Source organism: Chlamydotis macqueenii, chromosome 13 (genome assembly GCF_036417535.1).
Source record: "Chlamydotis macqueenii isolate bChlMac1 chromosome 13, bChlMac1.mat, whole genome shotgun sequence".
Taxonomy (NCBI): Eukaryota; Metazoa; Chordata; class Aves; order Otidiformes; family Otididae; genus Chlamydotis; species Chlamydotis macqueenii.
In genome coordinates, this window is record NC_141568.1 from 15848982 (window position 1) to 15868166 (window position 19185).

At 59.3% G+C, this 19185-nt stretch overlaps 3 protein-coding genes across 3 annotated transcripts in view; 1 reads left to right on the forward strand and 2 right to left on the reverse strand.

Moving 5' to 3' along the window:
* Nucleotides 1-3766, reverse strand: part of CFDP1 (chromatin remodeling protein CFDP1) — a 65600-nt gene extending 61834 nt beyond the window's left edge. Inside the window, exons 1-4 of the mRNA XM_086758019.1 lie at nt 3605-3766; nt 3394-3499; nt 2524-2746; nt 624-742 (exon numbers count right to left, since the gene is read on the reverse strand). Coding sequence (XP_086614145.1) covers nt 624-742; nt 2524-2746; nt 3394-3499; nt 3605-3659 — 503 coding nt within the window. The 5' untranslated portion in view covers nt 3660-3766. The remainder of the gene's footprint in view (nt 1-623; nt 743-2523; nt 2747-3393; nt 3500-3604) is intronic.
* A 344-nt stretch (nt 3767-4110) lies between these two features.
* On the forward strand, nt 4111-8363 carry TMEM170A (transmembrane protein 170A). The gene is made up of 3 exons (XM_086758302.1): nt 4111-4249; nt 4345-4515; nt 5105-8363. Exons 1-3 carry the CDS (start codon nt 4120-4122, stop codon nt 5233-5235), a joined length of 432 nt encoding a protein of 143 aa, XP_086614428.1. The 5' UTR covers nt 4111-4119; the 3' UTR covers nt 5236-8363.
* Nucleotides 8364-8919: 556 nt separating this feature from the next.
* SLC12A3 (solute carrier family 12 member 3) lies at nt 8920-17645 on the reverse strand. Its single transcript, XM_086758475.1, has 26 exons — nt 17355-17645; nt 16994-17140; nt 16671-16746; nt 16416-16511; nt 16103-16242; nt 15789-15899; nt 15505-15616; nt 15123-15253; nt 14783-14867; nt 14254-14408; nt 13804-13911; nt 13421-13544; nt 13213-13314; nt 12962-13117; nt 12785-12884; nt 12247-12358; nt 11539-11679; nt 11253-11359; nt 11002-11084; nt 10745-10816; nt 10455-10553; nt 10180-10291; nt 9786-9872; nt 9563-9698; nt 9384-9451; nt 8920-9061 (listed from the first exon to the last, which is right to left on the reverse strand). The coding sequence occupies exons 1-26, from the start codon at nt 17643-17645 to the stop codon at nt 8920-8922; spliced, it is 3093 nt and encodes a 1030-aa protein (XP_086614601.1).
* Nucleotides 17646-19185: the final 1540 nt, after the last annotated feature.

A 19185-nucleotide genomic window follows, 5' to 3' on the forward strand; every position in this document is an offset into this window, starting at 1 on the left:
CACATTTATAAAACACCTGCCCCTTTTCGCAGCGCATCCCGAGATGCATCTTGCAAGCCAAACTCAGGCTAAAGGATGATTTTACCTCGCCTGTCACCTTTGTTGCTGCTGTTTCAGAGGTAAAAGCACTGAGCTGTCAGTCCACACAGCAAAGCACCTCTCACTGTCTGCAGATCTTTGCAGTGGACTGTGCACATCACCAGGGAAAGCAGCAGCAAACACCCTGCCCCCAGCAGAGGGGACCAGACTGAAGGAATTACCGTCGTATCTGTGGGGCCACACACCATTCTCTCCTTTTCTCAGCCTTCACAGCAGCAGTGCCACCAGGAAGTTTTGCCAACTATTTTAAACACTGTCCAGATGGAGAAGCCTAAATTAATTTATAGGTATATTTGAAGTTCAGCAAAGCCTGAGGTCTGCATATAAGGATACTCTGCAGCCCTCAGGCAGAAAAATCTTGGCCTCATTTTCCTTGAGGTCTGTATGCGCTTGTGATTAAAAAAGCATAAGCAAAAAAGGAGAAGATACATTGTGCTTCACAGCTCATCTCCAGCCTGCCAGCAAAAGAGCAGCACCCAGTTTGCTCTGAGCCCGCGGGAGACGCGGCACATCTGCCAACTTACCTGACTTCCTCACCAGCGAAATCAAACACTTTGGTGATTGTCACTTTTCCTGAAGCTTTTGGCTTCTCAGACTCTTTCTGTTTCTCTTGAAGCTTCTTCCCACTCTTCTCTTCTTCAGCCTGTGAAACATAAGAAGGAGAAAGCAAAACAATGCATTTGTGGAGCCAAGCCAAATCACCACTCCAAAGGGCCGAGGACCGAGCGCAGACCTCAGGTAGCGCTGCGGTTTAGGCTGGCTGGTCAAAGCAAGTCACACACAGACAAAAAACGGAAATAAACGCCCCTGCCGCCAGAAGGAAATTCCCCACTTTTGTTCCAAGCTGTCACTGGAGCTCAAACCAGACCCAGAACAAGAAGTGAAATTGTAATCAAATGTAGGACGGAGCAAGAACATGCTGCTGAGGTTCAGAGAGCAAGAAAAAGCCGGAAGATTGAGTTCTCCCAAACTAAGCTCCACCAGGCAGTACAGCTGCCAGGGTGGATTTCACAGTAATAAGTTTATTTTTACTCAAGAATAGAGAGGAGCACAACCCATCAGCAGGAAAAACAAGGCTGATCTTCATAGAAGACCCTGAAAATATCAAGCTACTTGTCAATAGCATCTCTTTAATTGGAGAGGGAAATATCTTCATTAAGCAATTTGTCTGCAATGCCTCTTAATTTCCTCAGTCACAGCTACAGCTTTTAACAGCATATATAATAAAAACTCAGACCCTATAAATAATCAAAACAAACCCCAAAATTCTTGCTCTAAATCAACCACAAACCACAGAGCAGACAACTTAACTCCAAATTAAGAAGTTCACAAAGAGAACACAGGAACTACGTCTCTCCATGAACTATTCCAGGCTACGGAGGAACTTCCAAAGACCACTCATGCTTTAACAATCTGCCCATAAAAGCAGAATTGCTCAGCAGAGAACTCTTCCTCTGTCCTTCTCTCCAATTCTGTAACCATCTCAGCTGTTCAGCCAGCAACAACTGAGGTGGAGCGTTCTAAAAGTTGCAAGCAAAGATTACGCAACTACACTTGTTCTGCAATCTTCCAACAGCCATAGAAAGAAGCTTCACACAGTGAGGAGAACTGCACTTGCCAGGCATCACTGATTCAAGAGTTCAGACTTTCATTACAAAATACTTTTTTGGCCTACCAGTCCAAAAAACCAAGTCAATCCTAGCAACGGAGGGTCAGTTTTGGTACCTTCTTTCCTTCTGCCACCTTCAGTGTGAAAGGCTTTGCAAGGCAAACATATGCATCTAGTTTTATTAAGACCCAAATGATTTTAGACAGATTTGTCTCTACAGAGAACTTCTGCAGACAGAGAGCACGAGCATGTTAATGGGGTTTACAATGGAAACCAGAGAAAGCTAGATTCATTCCTGTCACTCGCAGGAGCAGCATCTTCCAGCCTCACTGGACAAGGATGAAGGGCAAGGCACAGAGATGCCAGCACAAGTCTCTTCCACTTCTCCACTCACACACACACAGAGTCTCCCTTTTTTTTTTTTTCCTTTTTTTTAAGCACTGGGAAAGGCATAAGCCTTGGGAGAGAGCTGTGCCCATCAGTACAGCTCAGACTGAAGCCCACTGTGCTGCTCCTACGTCACAAAGAGAATTCAGGACCAGGAAAAAGCCAACAGGGCTCCATGGTACACTCCAAGATGCTGACAAGCAGCTCCAAAAGCAGCACCTCCAGGCCACAGACCTCCCCAGCTGGAAGAAAACCAGCAGCTTACAGTCTGCCCCATGACAGGGCTCCAGGCTCATACAGCAGATGGAGTAAACCCAGCCCCTTCCCAGCTCTGACTGCCAGGTGGCACCAGCTGGAACCAACGCTGCATACTCTAAAGCTTCAGGCCCTTCCCGCACTCCCTAGGTGAAGGCCCAGGCCCCCGTTACCTTCTTAGCTTGCGTCACTTGTGTGGTAGCCACTGATTTGGGTTTCTGTCCCACATCGCTAAGGAAACTGGCCCAAAGAGCATCCTCTTTCTTTTTTTCTTCTTCTTCTCTGTTTCTTTCCACCTGCTCTACATTGTCCCCTTCCTCCTCCTCTTCATTCTGCTGAGCCTTTTCTTCCTCTTTCTCATCTGGCTCTAGCAAGAGGCCTCCTTTCTTCCTCTTCCTGGAAGCAGATGCCAAAAAAAAAAAGTGATACATATATGCACTGAGGTGCTGCAGCGCTACTCCAGAGCTGAACTGTAAGCACAGGTGCAGCAATACGGTATTTCGTACTCTAAGACAATCTACCTGGGAGGCTTTTCCCTAATCTTGGGGGTGAAGCTACTTAATTAAAAGACGATGCTGTTCAGGAAACACAGCAAGACGGAGGCAGGCAGTCCCCTGAAGCAGGCTGGCCCGCGTGCGCGCGTATCTGTGAGCGTACAACGGACTCTGGGATACTGCAGGAACCACGAGGAGAGGAGAACTCGGGCTGGACAGGAACCGGCCTCAAACAGATGGTGCATATACGGGGTTTTTCCCGCGCTGCTGCGCCTAAGAAGGCTTATTAAGAGGGAGACAAGCCGCTCCCGGGACGGGTTTTCGGGCACGGTGTTTTCAAGCCTGAGGGTCTCTGCCTCTGACGCCAAAGCAGAACGAAGAAAAGCGTTTCTCCTTTCCCAGCCCCTCAGCCCTGTGCCCGGCGGAACGAGCCCCGGCGGCGGCGGCTCCCAGCCGGGCCGGGCCGGGCCGGGCCGAGCTCACGCGGACTCTCCCCCGCCGGGAACGCGCGTCTGCGCGCAACCGGGGCGGCTCGGCCCGCGGCCCTACCTGCTGGCGGGGCGGCGGGGGCTCCTCCTGCCGCGGGGCGGCCGCGGGCTGTCCGCCACCTCCTCCCGCACCAGCTCGCTCACGTCGTCCTCGCTGTACTCCGCACCTGCAAGCACAGCCGGTGAGGACCGGGACCGGGACCGGGACCGGGACCGGGACCGGGACCGGGACCGGGACCGGGACCTCTGCCCCCGCCCCCCCCCCCACTCACCTGAGGGCACGTAGTCCTCGTCCTCGGCCGAGGAGTACTCCTCCGAGCCCGACATGGTGCCGGCCCCGCCGCCGCCGCCTCACGCCCGCTGCCGCTCCAGCCGCCGCCGCCTCACGCGCGCCCGCCGCCGCCCAGAGCGTCGCCGCCGGTGCCCAGAGCGCCCCCTGGCGGGGTGGGAGATGGCTGCGCCTCCGAAGCGGCGCCGAGCACGGGGAGCAACGACGAGAGAGCAGCCGGCGGGCTAGAGCGGCCTCCCGGCGCCGGCCAATAGCACCGCCCCGCGCGCCACCGGAGACATCCGGGGCAAGGGCGAGCCCGGCATCCTTTGCGGCTGACAGCGGTTCCCATGGCAGCGCGGGGGCGGGGACGGGGCCCGGCTGCCCGGACACTCCTCGGCGAGCGGCGGTTGGCAAGGAGCCCTGCCTGTCACCGCCCGACGCTTCCCATTGGCTGTGACGGGCGGAAGGGGGCGGGCGGAAGAGGGGCCGGCGGATGGCGGCGGCCGGGCCGGTGCGATGGAGGGCGGCGAGCCGGGCGGCGGCGGCGGCGGCGGGGGGCTCCTGCAGCAGATCCTCAGCCTCCGCCTGGTGCCTCGCGTGGGTAACGGCACCACCACCTACTCCAGCCCGCTCTCCACCTTCCCAGGTACCCTCCGCGCCGCGGGGCCCCGCCGCCGCCTCCCCCGGCCTCGCTGGAGGCCCGCGGGCCCCGGGCCTGCCTGACGGCCCTTCTCTCCGCAGAGATGTGGTACGGCGTCTTCCTGTGGGCGCTCGTCTCCTCCCTCTCCTTCCACGTCCCGGCCGCTCTGCTAGCGCTCTTCACGCTCCGGCATCACAAGTACGGCCGGTTCATGTCCGTGAGCCTCCTGCTGATGGGCATCGTGGGACCCATTACCGCCGGCATCCTAACGAGTACGGTAGAAAATACCGACCGGGCGGCTCCGTAGCGATCAGAGGTCGCTTTCGGTAGCGCGCCGAGCTGCGGCATTCCCCAGGGTAGAGAGGGGGTGCACGTTTGGGCTATATTGTCCCCTCACCCCACCTTTGAAAGAGCTGGACCATCCCGGCTGTGTTGTCGGGCACCAAACATGTCCGTCAGGTGCAGCGCGAGGGGGGATTTCGGGGTTCTGAGCACTCAGGGAAAAAAACACACACAGGTTTGATGCCTGTGCCCAGAACTGGGTAGCGCTCGCAGCCTGTGGGGTGTGGTGTAGAGGATCCTGTGACGACAGCACGTCCAAAACCGCCCTGACCTCCACACCTTCCGGAGCCCTCCGCAGAGCTTCCCCACCGGTTTACCCGTTGCCAGCAGCGCGCGTTGGTTACTGGCTGAGTTTTGTCGCAGTGAACCCAGTCCAGCGGTTCTGACAGTGGGTGTGCACCAGTTCAGGGTCCTCTCCTGCAGATCCTCTGAGAATTCCCCCATTGTCCCTGTGGTACAAGTGTCTGTCTCACGGGGGCTGTCACGCATTCACATTTCGGCTTTTTCCCCTCTCCACAGGTGCTGCCATTGCTGGAGTTTACAGAGCTGCAGGGAAGAAGATGATTCCCTTTGAAGCCCTCATTTTGGGAGTGGGCCAGACGTTCTGCGTGGTGGTGGTTTCGTTTTTACGGATTTTAGCCACCCTCTAGCTCTTCCTCAGACGCTGGGGATCACAAATGGAGGGAAGAGCGAAGGATCTGCTGCCTGCGCCGTCTCGGAAGCGAATCACGAGGGAGCGCAGCGCAAGGCGTGCCTCTGCGTGCGCTTCCTCCACTGGTTAAAGGATACGTGAAGGCCTGCGCCTGCCTCCAGCCTGGCTTGAAATTAAGCTACAAATTGCGATTTTTGTTACTTTTTGGTAACATTAAGTGCCAAGTGAAACTTTATTTCTCTGGAAGATACGAAAATGGCTTCCCGAGGAGGAGGCCCATGTACCCTTTACCAGTGATGAGCGGGAGCAAGGCGACACCGGCTGTTCTGGGCTAGACAGTGCTGCAGAGTGACGTGGTGTCTTCAGAGCTCGCTTAGTGCTTTGACTTCTTGCTGCTTTGTTTGCAGTGAACCTGAAGCTCTTTTAACGTTTAATTTTTTTAATTGAGAAACTTAATTTGTTTTCTTCCTGGCCCCAACTTTCTAGTACCAGGTCTTGGTCATAGTGAATTTGGGAGCAGCAAAAGGAAAAATCATTTTAGATGGGCGAAAGTGCAAATGTGTGGCTGAGAGCTGTGACTGCGAACGCTGCGTCGAGGAGATAACTGGTGTGACAAGGAGCGCTGGTTTTGTGAGTTTTATTACAGTGCGGCTCTTTGGGCGCTGCGTACCTTCTGCCCCAGAGTCGAAGCGCGGCTGAGCGGGCGCTACGCCCCGCTGCCCACGTGGGAAATCGCGGGGCGTGTGTGCGAGCGTGTGCTGCTGCTTCTCGGGCTCTGGAGGGGACTCCTGGTTTTAAACTTCTCCTTTCGCTTCCTGATCCTGTTTATGTGAGTGGTGGAATTGGGTGTCTTCGCTGATGCGTCAACATCACCGGCCAGCTTACATAAAATTCCGCACGCTGCTGCTTTGGTGACTGCACCGGCACAGGGCTGCTGTGACTCGGGTGCGGAGGCAGGGAGCGTGCCGCGTTTTCGGCATCCAGCCCGCAGCGTGCCGGTGGGTGGGATGCCTGCGGGGGTCCTGGGAGGAGCCTGGGTGATGCCCGTGGCGGTCAGGGACGAGCCATGTGAACACGGTCCCAAACCAACCCTTACCTGAGGGCGGTAGGGTCTCCTCTAATGAATTCTTTTAGTTTGTTCTGTTTTAGGTGATTTTTAACTAACTCTTAGATCCGCTCGCTTGCCTGGAGGCATGTCGCACAGCCGGGGCTCTCGGGTGACTAACTGGGGGCTTGGTTTTTTGGGGCCCTTGAGGTTGAATCTCAAGGATGTGGCTGGGCGGTGTAGCCGGCCCGGTGGCTTTCCTGTCACCCCCGATTGTTTGTTACCGGCTGACAGTCGCGTGGGCTGGCGAGGGAAGGCGCTGCCTCCGTCCAGCCTCGCAGGACACGCTTCCCCGTCTCTGCTTTTGTTGAACTCCTTTGGTTTCCAAGCCAGCTTGCCTTTTGTACCTGAACGTTTCATAAGGCCAGTTATCTTCCCTGAAGCCCACGCCCTCTGTGCTGAAATAGCCTTCAAAGGGCGCTGTGTTTATAATGAAAAAGAGTTTCTCTCTGCGTACCAGCTTCTCCGGAGCGGTCTGTTGACAGCTGATGGCAAGAAGTGTTTTTCTGGAGCTGCTTACTGAGATTACTCTAAATTTTAGCCCATGTTAATTCAGGGAATAAAGCTGTGATTTTAGGGAAGACTTGAGTGTAAATCCTTCTCCTTAGGTGGGTGAGGTCCAAGCGGTATAATCTGCGTTAAACCCTGGATTTTCAGAGCGCCCCGCGTGCTGTGCTGCTCGTAGAGCCGGCCTTTCTACCGCGGCATTCCCTGGGGGAAGGCTGGGCCCCTCCTTCCCTCTTTGCTTCTGCCCCCAGTGAAAAAACAGGAATAATGATCTCTGAGGTGTCTTTTTCCTCCCTTCCCACTTCTTATTTCAAATGGCTGCATGCACAGCGCGTGTCCAGAGTGCCTGGTGTGATTCATATGGATTATCCTGTGTTTTCCTGGATGGATTAAAAGTCTCTCCTGGGACCTGGACTGGGCAGGTCTGGCTGTTCCTTTCAGGTGATGCCAGAAACCAGTGTCCTGGGCACCCGCTGTGCTCCCCCGTCCCCCTGCCCGGCGTCCCTCGGCAGCAGGGACTGAGCTGATTGTAGCTGGGAGGGCGCTTTCTCGGTGTGCCGTGTGCTACGGCACGAGGCCCTTCCTCTGCTGGGAAGGGGCTGAGGCGTGCAGGACGCAAATCCGGGCTGTTAAGAGCTCAGAACAAATGAAAAACTGCTCAATAAAATCACTTGATGCTGGGTGAACTGAAAACCTCGTGTTTTCTGCCTGCTGTGATCTCCCAAAATCTGTTTTGAGGGGGGTGCCGCTTCTCTTGAAGAGTTGCCAGCTTGGCCACTGTTTGGAGCGTGAGTGGTTGGAGCCGGTGGTGCCTCTCTGTGCCCAGGTGCCGCGAAATATTCAGGGGATTCTTGCGTGGAAGGTGAGCGGTCAGCTGCTGACTTGTCTTGGCAGCTGTTCGCGCTGGGGTGAGTTCTTTGTGTCGCCTCGCAGAGCGTCCTCCATGCCCCTGGCTGCCTTCCTGACCTCCCTCTCCAGTAAAACCGGATCCGAACAGCAAGGAGGAGTCGTCTTGAGCACCGGATGGGTCGCTGCCAGCAGCTTCCTCCCATCTCATCGCATCGCTTTGGGCTTCCCTTTATGTTCCTTCATCCTGAGTGAGGCGAGCAGAGGGATCCCTTCGGTTTGCAGCAGGTGCGCTCAGCCAAACTTGCCAAAAACTGCGACGAGCTTGTAAAACACATCCGTGCCCAGGTGTCCCAGGCCGGGCGGTGCTGTGAACCCCTGGCCAGGGAGCCCAGCCGGCAGCGTCGGCCGAGGAAACACCGTGCAGAGGAGCCGCCTGCCCTGGAGAAACGTCGCTGCTCAAGCTGAAACTCGTGACCCTGCTTTCTGCGTGCGCCCACCCCCTGTGCTGGGCTGGTTTAGGTACCGCCCGACTTCTAGCTCGCTAACGGCCGCGGCTCGCGTGAACAAATCTTTGTATGATAGAAAACTCTGTAAATTTTATTTTTCTACTGACGCTTCTAATCCTGGTGGTGATTATCAGTAAATTCCGTAACGATCGAGGCGAACGGCGTGGTGTGTTTCTCCTGCAGGGTGACAAGGGGTTGTGCTTTTGGAACTGAGCCTTCCTCCTGCCTCACGCAGGGCCGGTTCCTCTCACCTCAGGCAGCCTGTTTTGAGGCCGAGAGTCCCTGTCCCGGACGTGCAGGGTCCCCGCAGCCCCTGGGCTCGGTGCTGGCCCACTCCCGTCCCCCGGGGCAGTGGGTCAGTCCCTGCGCATCGCTCGGGCTCTCCTGGGGGAGTGGGGATGGGGGTCCCGCTGTCCCTTTGCTGCTCCCAGGGTGGGACCCAGCACCTCACCTGCATGGCTCTGGTTAAACCCAGGGCCAGAGCAGCGCCTGCACTTTGTGGCCTGCGTTGTTCTATCTCTGTATTCACCCTACAAAGGCTGGGATCGGCAAAACAAGCCGTTGTAACAGGATGGCAGCTGCGCACGGTGGACGTTTCCCAAGAACTGGTGACCACGCGCCTTCGCTGCTCCCCCAGACCCCTGGGCGAGTGCGCCCTGAGATCAGAACCCGCCTGAAAAATTCACATCCCGAGCCAGCACGGGTCCAGGAGGTTTTATTGGCAGTAGAAGGTCAGCACGTTCTCTTGGTTTCCTCGGGTGAGGATGACGGGGGGTCGCAGGTCCTGCGAGAGGGTCTCGAGCCAGGCCATGTAGAGGGAGCTGGGGCAGCGACCCTTCCTGCCGACGGGCAGCGTGCTGCGCGGGCAGCGAGGGGCCGGGTGAGCACGGCGGAGCGCAGCCCCGGCTGCCCTGAGCTCCGTCCCTGGCCCCTCTCAGTAGCCCCCGTGCTAATCCACAGGTTATTTCCCCAAAAAGGAGCAGCACCATGTCCTCCCTCCCCAACAGGACCCTGGCTGGACCCCTTGGTGCCTTCCAAGGGTGTTTCCCCGCAGAGCGGCACTGTCCCACTGTGGCGCTGGGGTGTCTGTCCGGGATTTCCCGGTGCAGGGCGGGGGGAAATCCAGAGGGACCGTTTCCATGGGGCAAGGACTGGCACGAGGGCGTTGCTGGCACCTACATGGCTATGAGCGCCGCGTCCCGCGAGTAATCCAGCAAGATCTCGTTCAGCCTCACTTGTCGGAGTGACTGGGAACAAAAAGGGTGGACAAATGCAAAATATTTGTTTCCAAAAAGACTGAATTTTGCCTCAAAAGCAGGAGACCCTTGGCAGGAGCCAGCCCCTGGCACCAGCGCTACCTTGGCTGTGTTTTTATTGACCTCCTCGTCTGAGATCTTCCAGGGACAGCCCTGCCTCATCTCGTTCACCGTGACCTCGTCTTTGAAGCCGTCGTTCAGCCTGAAGGGAGCGATCAGGTCCTCGAACCTCTTGATGCTGCAAGACAAGCAGAGGGTGCCAGGGAGGGGGTCCAGGCAGGTTCCGGGGTGCTGGGCAGGGGGAGAAGGGGAGAGGGGTGGTTACTGCTCCAGCTGGGGTTTCTGGTTGATGTCAGGGAGAATGTGGACCTCATGGAAGCCGAGGCGGAACTTGCTCAGCAGAGAGACGATCCTGCCAGAGATAAAAGGACAAATTTTCCAAAAAATTAGCAGAGCACGGTGGCTCTGGCTGGGACCTGTCCTGGCAGAAACCCCTGCTGCCATCCTCAGTTTGCACTTGGGATTTTCCCACTCCACAATCACATTGATTTTTGGAGGAGCCAGGCAAAGCAGCCAGGTTGGAGCCCACAGATCTTGTTATGGCAAAGCCTGGGGGGGCTCACAGGGGGACGCAGCTCCTGTCACCCACCCACAGGGACAGCAGCGGTGGCCGCGTGGCTAAGAGGGACTGTGGGGCGCGAGCAGTCGCCATCGCTTACGCCTTCCTCTCCTCGTCCATCCTGTTGATCTGCCCGCCAACAAACACCCGGATTTTGCACTTTCCCCACCGCTTCTTGCGCCCCAGGAGGTAAGGGATGAGCAGCGTGAGACCTGGCCCCAAAACACCCCATGGGAGACATGGTGGCGGCGACCCCCAGGGACGCCCTGGCACCGTTCAGCGGGGACTGAGCCCCCCTGGGCAGCGCGGTGGAGGTGCTGCATTTGTGTTAGCTGGACAGACGGACAGTGGGGAGCAGGCGAAGGTGGAGGTTACCTCCATCGTCGAAGAGCCAGTAAATGTCGATGGTCTTCTTGCCCTGCCCGCTCTGGAAGATGGTGCTCGCCTGCTGCTCGCCAGCCAAGGCGGCGTCCTCTGCCAGGGCAAGAGGGTCCCAGCGTCGGCGAGGGGCACCGCTGGCCGCAGGTTAAAGGCATCGCTGCCTCCTGGCCCCAGCCCTGCTCCCTATCGCCGCTCGAAACCCGCGCCCCTGCCTGCAAACCCAGCTCCCCAAAAATAACCCTTGGAGCTGGGGATGCTCCGGGTGGCCCCGTGCCAGGCCCAACCTGTGCCCAAGGCTGCTCTGCCACCGGTGCCATTCCCCCCAGGGTGCTCCGCTGCCTCGAACGTGGGGTTAACTGGGGAGGGAGGAGAAGCACACAGGTAGCAGAGCAGCCCCCCGGTGTCCCCATCCCCTTTGTTCCCAGCCCAGGAGCGATGTCCCCCCAGGACTGTGACCTTTGCCTGGGGACACGGTGCCGGCTGGCACATCCCGCAGCTCCGGCACATCTCTGAGCATCCCTGGCTGCCCCAAACTGCTCACCGTGAGCGTGCATCACTCGGGAAACGTTCAGCCCTTCCTTCGTTCTCATTAAGCACACACCGTACTTGAAATCAAAGGCGTCGCTGGAAGGAGGGAGGAGAAGGCAGTTAACGGTGGCCAGCTTGTGTTAGGTGGCACTGCCAGCCCGGCCAGACCCTGTGCACGTGGCTGCAGCGTCCCCACACCCAACCGCGGGGCCACCGCCAGGTGCTGGTGTGCCCAAGAGGGTGGAGGAGCGGGGGCGGCCATACTGCAGGATGCCCACGTAGTCCTCCAGGCTCTGCGGGGACGCCGTCCGCCAGTTCCTCTTGTAGCCCAGCACCAGGATGTTGGGTCTCATCTTCCCGAGGCCGGCAGCCTACGGATAGATGTCCCCATGAGACCCCCTCTGCAGGGACAGACGAACACGGGCAGTGTCAGTCCGCAGGGCAGCGATGCAAAGTGGGGTGCTTGGGGGTCAAGGAGGGGGGTCAGAGCCCCCCGAGCTGTGATGGAAGAGGAGGGACCCTCATGGTCAATGGCCAAGGATGGCTCTACCTGGATGAGCATTTGGACGCCGCTTCTCAGATCCTCAGCCACCACATCTGTGTAGAAAGCCTTGATCTTCCTCTTCATGAGCCACTTGCTGTGGCCATCTGCTGTCAGCCGAGACTCAGGCATCGTCTGCTTCCGTGGTCCCTGGAGGGAGCAGGGGCAGGGACAGGGGCTCAGGCACAGGTGGCCCCTTCCAGCTGGTGGTGTTGCCACCAAGGACCTCCGGCTCATCTCTCCCCAAATCATTGGCAAGACCTGGATGCAACCACTGCACACATGGGAAGTTGCAAACAGAGCAAGAAAACCAGCAAAGTTTGGGTGTCAACAGCCAATGCACAGGATGCCAGTCCCATGGCTGAAGATCAGCTGGTTTGCTGCACCACACATCTTCATTTGCTCTTGAGGCTTCAGGGCTGCAGGACCACCCCTGTCCTCTGAGAAACCACCTCGTCCTACTACATCTTTGCTTTGGCAATTTGTTGGCACCGGGAAGCCGTTAGCCCACAGGGACATCCTGGTGCTTCATCAGTATCGCTTAAACTGGAGAGGCTTCCAGACGAAACCTTTCATAATCCAGCGGCACAAAAATGGGCACATTTCAATCCCCACCCCATGACCCCACCAGGACGCATCTGGATTTTCCAGCCCGCTGCCCACGGGTGGCCGGAGCCCCCAGGACAAGGAACCAACTGGCTTTTGCGGCCGACTCACAATCAGCACGTTGCCGCAGAGCATCAGGCTGAGGTTCTTGGTGAACGTCCCCACAAAGTCCACCAGGGCCGGGCGGAAGTTAGGAGGGCCGGTCAGCACCAGGCACTGCGGTCTGCAGGCAGGGAGAGAAAGGGGGCGAAGGCTGGTACTTCGGAGGCACTGAGCCTCTCTGGAACCAGTCACATCTCCTCCCCCATGCCTGGCCAGCAGCAACGACAGGGAGCATTTTTAGGATGAGACAAAATCGTGTGGCTGAAGGTCCAGCCTCGCTCTTTGGTCTTTTTATATCAGGTGAGGCCAACATGCCTGCGCCTGCCTTGTACGGGGAAGGCAAGGTTTGCCCTGCTTTCCACCTCTGCCCACGTGGCGAAGATGTGGGATTTTGGAGACAGCCATACTTTGCTGGGGCTCCTCGTTACCGAGGATGGTGGTGAGGACATGGCCATGGGCATGAAGCCATCCCAGGTTTGCCGGTGGCAGTGGCTGGCTCTGTATCCCCCCTCCCTCCGGGCCCAGCACCGCGCCAAGCCATCCTTACCTGTAGTTCTTGATGTGCTCGTCCACTTCGCTCAGCCCCACTGAGTAGTTGAGGGCCATGTTGTATGAGCTGGCTTGCATGGAGGAGCCCCAGTTGACGTCTACGTGGAGAAGATGGATTAGCAATGGGGCCAGACACCTCCCAGGGCATCGCCAGTGCCGGGTTACCACCACGCACCTGGCTTTTTGTAGAGGACGTATCCCAGGAGGAAGATGACGATGCCGAAGGCGATGAGTGCTGCCCACCAGGTCAGCAGGAACATGATCACCACCGAGATGGCAGCCCCGAAGAGCGCGGCCCACTTGCTGTAATACCGAAAGGAGGGTCGCCAGCCTGCACACAAACACACACAGCGGCTGCTGCCGGGATGGGGAGACGGACTGGGGAGCCACCCGTGGCACGGCACGGCGCTGCGCAGCACAGCCCACCTGGGGAGTTGGTGATGGAGGCGTGGAAGCAGCTGAAGTTGATGAGGGCGTAGGAGCAGAGGAAAAAGTTGGAGATGATGGGGGCGATGGCGTTGAGCTCGGCTGTGGGGAGGAGGAGGAGGAGGAGGAGACCGAGTTGTCGGCAGTGGGGACTGACCCACCCAGCTGGCAGCAGGCACCGAGAGGGTGCCGGGGTGGCAACACCTACCGATGAGGATGAAGCCAACGGCGATGACGTAGGTGAGCAGGTAGCCACGGATGGGCTCGTTGTTCCTCCCGTAGCCCTTCCCAAAGAAGCCTATGAGAGGGTAGAGCTGGTCCCTGCAGAGACACTGCGGGGAGAGACGCGTTGGGGATGGCAGGCTTCGCCGGGGACGTGGGATGGCAGCGCTGTGCTGGTGGCTTTTGGACCCGTAAGAGCAAGGGCCAAACTGGCCTTGTGCCTTCGCTGACAGCAGCATCCTCCTCACCCCGGGGCTGCTCACGGCCGCAAATCCCCACAGCACCGAGCGCGCACCCGGGAGTATCGCCTGCTCCTGCTGCCGGGCTCGGGGACAGGAGCTGGGGGACACGGGCGCACCACTCTCTCACCTGGAAGACTTTGGGGGCTGAGACAAGGCAGGCCAGCGCCGAGGAGAGGGTAGCACCAAAGATCCCCGCCGTGATGAGCGGGCCGAATCCAGACACCATGCTCATGCTCTGCCCAAAAACCAGGCGGTCAGGAACCCCGGCACCCCCAGCGCATCCACCTCCGCCCTGGCCCTAAGGGATTTCCAGCCCCCGGGCCCCATCCTGCTGCCCTCAGTGCTTTTCCATCAACGTTATCCAGGCGGCAAGGTCCAGCCATGTCCAAAAGCCCAAGGAAGACACGTGCCCCGGTTCATCCCCGTTACACGCGCCATTTAACCGCACCAGTACCTCCCAGGATGCTGGGGGGATGCGGGGCACGGGCTTCCCCTGGGAAACCCACCCCTTGCCGCACAAACCCAGCCAGGAGCAGGGACCGGGACGGGCGATGGCCCCGAGCAGCACCTCGGGTACCTGGTAGTAGTTGCTGAGCCCGTATCGGCAGCTCTGCTGCTGGGCGCAGGCGGTGAAGTTCCAGCCGAAGCCGCAGGCCAGTCCCTCGCAGCCCGGCGAGCCCGCCGCCACGCTGTCGTTCAGGCTGCCCGAGGCGTCTCGGACCACGCAGGCGCCTGGGGGGGACACGCGGCGCCCGCTCACCTCCTACACCCATGTCACCCCGGCAGCCCTCCGGCAGGGCTGGCATCTCTCTGCAGTGTCGTGCAACCCAGCCCCACGTCCCGTTGCCTGTGACGTCCCCCAAGTCCCTGTCATGGGGCTGCCCCCCACACGATGGCTATGAGCTACGCCGTGAGCTGCGTTGCCCACCCAGGAGGACTTTGCCTCCCATGGGGACAGGAACGAGGTCTGGCACCTGCGGCGCTCGCCCCGGGGTATCGGTGCTGGAGTCCATGCTTGCTCCCGGCTCCCACCACCTGCATCCTCCCAGGCCACCCATTTCGGGGCGGGGGGTCCCACCCAGCTCACCCGAGGACGTGCCGCTTACCGATCGTAGCAGAAAGCACCAGGTAGGACATGGTGGTCCAGAAGATGGCCATCAAGGTGCCCTTGGGGATGGCCACGGCGGGATCCTGCCCAAGGGAGTCACAGAGAGAGGTGAGAGAGCTTTCCAGCAGCGCCGCCAAAACGGCGTTTTAATTGTGGCTGCTGCACGAGAGGGATTCACTGCAACACAAAGCTGCAGAGCATCTCCTGGCTGAGCCCTCCCCAAAGCTTCCGGAAGGAATAAAATAGGGTCTGAAAGTTGGATCAAAACCAAAGCCCTGGGGAAAACGGGGCTTGAGCCTTGAGAAATGCCAGCGCAGGCACCAACGGTCAAAACCCACCTTCAGGTCACCTGAAATGTTGGCCCCAGCCAGGATGCCAGTTGCTGATGGGAAGAAAATGGAAAACAGGCCAAAGAAGGAGCCCTCAGGTCCGCGCCAGCTGGGCACGAAGTTCTGGGCAAAGATGTCAGCTGGAGAGGAAGCAGAGGAGAAGCGTGTGGGGCCTCCCAACCGCCTCTCTCCCGGCTGAAGCATCTCAGCGCTGGATGGAGGCACATCGCTGGTGGTACATAACCCATGGGTGGACGGCAACATGCATTTAATGACATCTGTCAGCGAGCAACACCTTCCCACAGCAAACTTCTTCCTCAAGAGCAAAGAGCCAGGCTCTGGCAATGCGCTTGGGCCTGTTGAGCACGGCCCCAGCCCGTGGCGGACCCACCTCGGTAGCTGAAGAAGCCCTTCGACTGCTTCTCGGCGGTGGCTGGGATCACTGTCCCCACCAGATAGTTTATGAAGGACACCAAGATGACCAGGAAAAACAGTATCTGTGCCTGCCAGACCAGAAGAAGCCAGCTGAAGGGTTGGGGTTTGGGCACCGAGAGGTTGAAGGAGAGACCCTCGCCCATTTTTGGGGAACTACAGGCATCCCCCACTCCTCGGGTGCCCAGTGGGCAGCAGGGACGGCCGTTATCAGGGAACAGGGCGAGCAGAAGGGAGGGTTACCTTGGCCTCCCACTCCATGCCAGCCAGGGAGATGCCCAGCAACACCGTGACGGTGACGACCCCGATGATGCGGATGTCGTTGGTGGGGTCCACGATGAGGGAGTTGTGCTCCTGGGGAGGGGGGGCCGTCCACAGCGTGGAAATAACCCTTTCCCTTACCCAGCCCCCGGCATCGCCACGGGATTTAGCAGCCAGGGGTTGAGTATCGGTGGTCCAGCGTTAAGATAAACGTTGATGTTTGTGTGGGGAGGAGATGGGGATGGAGGGGGTGGAGGGGATGAGACCCACGGGGACACACAGAGCTTGTTTCCTACCTGCAGCAGATCCCGGACGGTTTCGGCGAAGCCCACCGTGTGCATGGCCACGGCCACCGCGTTGGCAAAGGCGAAGATCAGCCCGATGGAACCGCCCAGCTCCGGCCCGAGGCTCCGCGAGATGAGGAAGTACGTGCCCCCTGCGGCGGCAGGAGCACCCCGGGGCGTTAGCTGCCTCCCCCGACGTTTTTGGGGGGGTCCTCCTCACACCTCACCACCCATGCTGGGAGTTTACATCCACGGGGCAGCCCCAGGGTGGAGGAGACCCCCCCCGGGGCGGCCGGAGGCTGTGCCAGGCCCGGGGACACGCTACCTGACTTCACTTTGCCGTTGGTGGATATGGCGGAGATGGACAAGCCGGTGATGGTGGTCACCGTCACAGACATCAGGATGATGAGCCACGTCAGGGCTGCGGGGAGAGGGCATCGCTTCGTTGCTGCGTCCCCCTCGGCCCCACAGACCCCCGACCTGTGTCACCCTGCGCTCAATGCTGCCAGCATCCACGTCCCCCCAGGTGTTCCAGGCCGCGGGTCCCGCCGTCCCGCCCACGAAGCACCACAGCACCCACCGATTCCCGCCTGGGCCGTGATCCAGGGCAAGCGCAGGTAGAGGATGACTCCCCAGATGTTCAGCATGCAGCGAATCTGGGGGGGCAGGGAGGGGGACCAGCCGTCAGCGTGCAGGACGGCCAGGGCCACACCGGCTCTCCTGCTCCTCTCAGCCAAAACCAGCCCACCACAGAGGGCAGGAGAGTCGTTCAGAGTGCAGATGTGTGCAAAAAATATAAATATTGAGGAAAAATGTGATTGTGAGGGGGCAAACGCGTGATGCTCCTGCTCAGAGGGGGTGGGAGGGCAGAGTGATGCTCTCCATGGGACACATCGCACTCACCATCACACCCTTCACCCACCCGAAGCGGACAGGCTCCGGCGCGGGGGCTCCGCCCGGCTCCCCCACTGTCTCCTCCGGCCCGGGCTCCGGCAGGCCGTTGCTCCGCTGCGGGTCGGACACGGGTGCGTGGAGGCGGCTCGGGTCGGGCTGCGGGGACAAGGGGAAGGCAGCTGAGGGCAGGCAGGGTTGGAGAGAGCTCTGGCTGAGTGCACAGCTGGAAACAGCTGGACGATCCCTCTGGCTTCTCCCTGGGGATGCGCGCATCCGCACGGCATCAAGAAGTGGGAAGACACCCACGCTGCAGGGACCAGGCCCCGGCAGCGCGGCCAGGGGATGCCGGGGGCACGGCCAAGCCCCTTACCTTGAGGATGGAGTGCAGGTCGGACAAGGACGGCCTCCCCTTCCCCGCGTCGCCCACCCCTTTGCTGTTGGCGTAGTGCTCGTAGGCGGGCACCACGTCCACCGTGTTGTAGCCGAAGGTCCTGGTGCAGAGGGTGCTGCCGGAGAGGTGGGTGCTGTCGCAGCCGGACCCCTCGGTGGCTGCGTAGGGACCCCGGCCGCCCTCCTCCGCGCCCAGGAGGGTGCTGATGGTGAAGCGGCCGCTGCAGCGGGACAGGGCGGCGGGCAGCTCCGGGACGGGCAGCTCGGCCATCGCGCCGGCCCGGGTCCCCGCTGGCAGTGCCTGCCGGGCAAGGGATATGGCGGAGAGGGGCTCACCGGCTTTATACCAGCAAAACCGGAGCACAGCGACCGGCACCCACCCACCGCTGTTGCTAACGGGGGAAAAGAATTGGCTCGAACCACCCTGAGCTGGTCAGGGGGAAAAAAATAGCCGGAAGGGATATCAACACTGCTGTGACGGGCATCGCTGGCTGCCGGTGTTCGATGGGGGCGGCGATAACAGATTTGAGATTAAGTCCCAAGGACAGATCAGCAGAGAATTGTGGCACTGAGTTTGCCTCCGGCCCCGACCCAGGAACATTCAGTTCCCACCGGAATTTGTTGTGGAAAATGGCAGCGGACTCCCACACTCGCTCGCCCTTCTCCGGGATACGGCCCCAGACCCGGCCGATCCCATAAATCATCTCCGCCAGCCTCCAGGCCGCCGCCTGCGGCGCTGAGCTGTGCTGGATGCAGGGAGGGGAACAGCCCCTTTTTCTCACGGTGAAGGCAGGGGTAAGAGGGGAGTGCAACAGCGAGGGATGCCCCTGCCCGGGACGTGATGCCGAGGAGCTGGGAAGGGGAATGGAGAGGCTGAGGGACACGGAGTGGCGGCAGCCGTGGTCCTGGCATGGTTGCCCAGGGCTGAGGGCTGGCAGCAGAGATGCCCACAGCCCCCTTCTCCTCCCAACCCCAGGGAGGGGGAACCGTTGAGCACCCAGGGTTCAGGACTCCCCCAAATCCCACCCCTGATTTAATAAGCCACTTAAACCCTTCCCCACATCACACAAAACACGAGCTGAGACCATGCTGCCGCTCAGCGCTCACCATGGGACCACCGGTGGGCGAGGACAGGGGGGAGGGACGGACAGACGTGTTTTATACCTGTGCAGCCTGGTGTCACATGTACCCTTTAAAGCAGTTACAGATAAGATCAGTGAAGACAGCAAATAAAGCAGGCAATAAAATTTGAGAGCATTTGAGCCCATTTGAATTTCAGCCCCCTGTACTTTGCAAGTTAATGGAAAATTCAGGCAGCCTGCCCCGCTGCCTCTGGCTGTCTTTTGCACAAATTGTAACCAGCTTTTTGAGGACTCATTTCAGCCCCCTCGTATTGTTTGTGCGCGAGCAGACAGCATCCGCAATTGCATAAGCCCTGCGTGGGCCGGCGCGGACCCGCTTACCCGGGAAGCTGAGCCATGCTGCGTCCGCACGGCTCGGCCCTCGTAATGCCCGGGCATCGCTGCGCAAAACACGCCGGCACAGGCGGTGCCGCTACTGTTCCCAACACCCGGTGTTGCGAACATGGAGACGGGTGAGATGGAGAAGAGGAAAAGCCTTCGCTCCAGCTCCTGGTGCAACACCTCCTGCAAGGTGGGCACCAGCTTCCTCCCACAAGAGATGCAGCAGCAGACTCATACTCAGCAGAAATGGCTTTATTTTAAAACCTCCTTAGTTCAAGCAAAAATGCTGACTTGCCCAAAGCAGCACAAATCACAGAGTCTCTTAAACAGGGGAGGGTCTCTGTTAAA

Bases quoted from the DNA above. Each gene is read 5' to 3' on its own strand.
- TMEM170A (XM_086758302.1), top strand. From the start codon at position 4,120: ATGGAGGGCGGCGAGCCGGGCGGCGGCGGCGGCGGCGGGGGGCTCCTG. The intron at 4,250-4,344 runs GTACCCTCCGCG...TTCTCTCCGCAG, and splicing joins CCCGCTCTCCACCTTCCCAG to AGATGTGGTACGGCGTCTTC. The intron at 4,516-5,104 runs GTACGGTAGAAA...CCCTCTCCACAG, and splicing joins TACCGCCGGCATCCTAACGA to GTGCTGCCATTGCTGGAGTT.
- SLC12A3 (XM_086758475.1), bottom strand. From the start codon at position 17,645: ATGGCCGAGCTGCCCGTCCCGGAGCTGCCCGCCGCCCTGTCCCGCTGC. The intron at 16,243-16,415 runs GTAGCGTGTCCC...CTGCCGCCGCAG, and splicing joins CAACGGCAAAGTGAAGTCAG to GGGGCACGTACTTCCTCATC. The intron at 11,680-12,246 runs GTGAGTCGGCCG...TGCTCCCTCCAG, and splicing joins TCTGCGGCAACGTGCTGATT to GGACCACGGAAGCAGACGAT.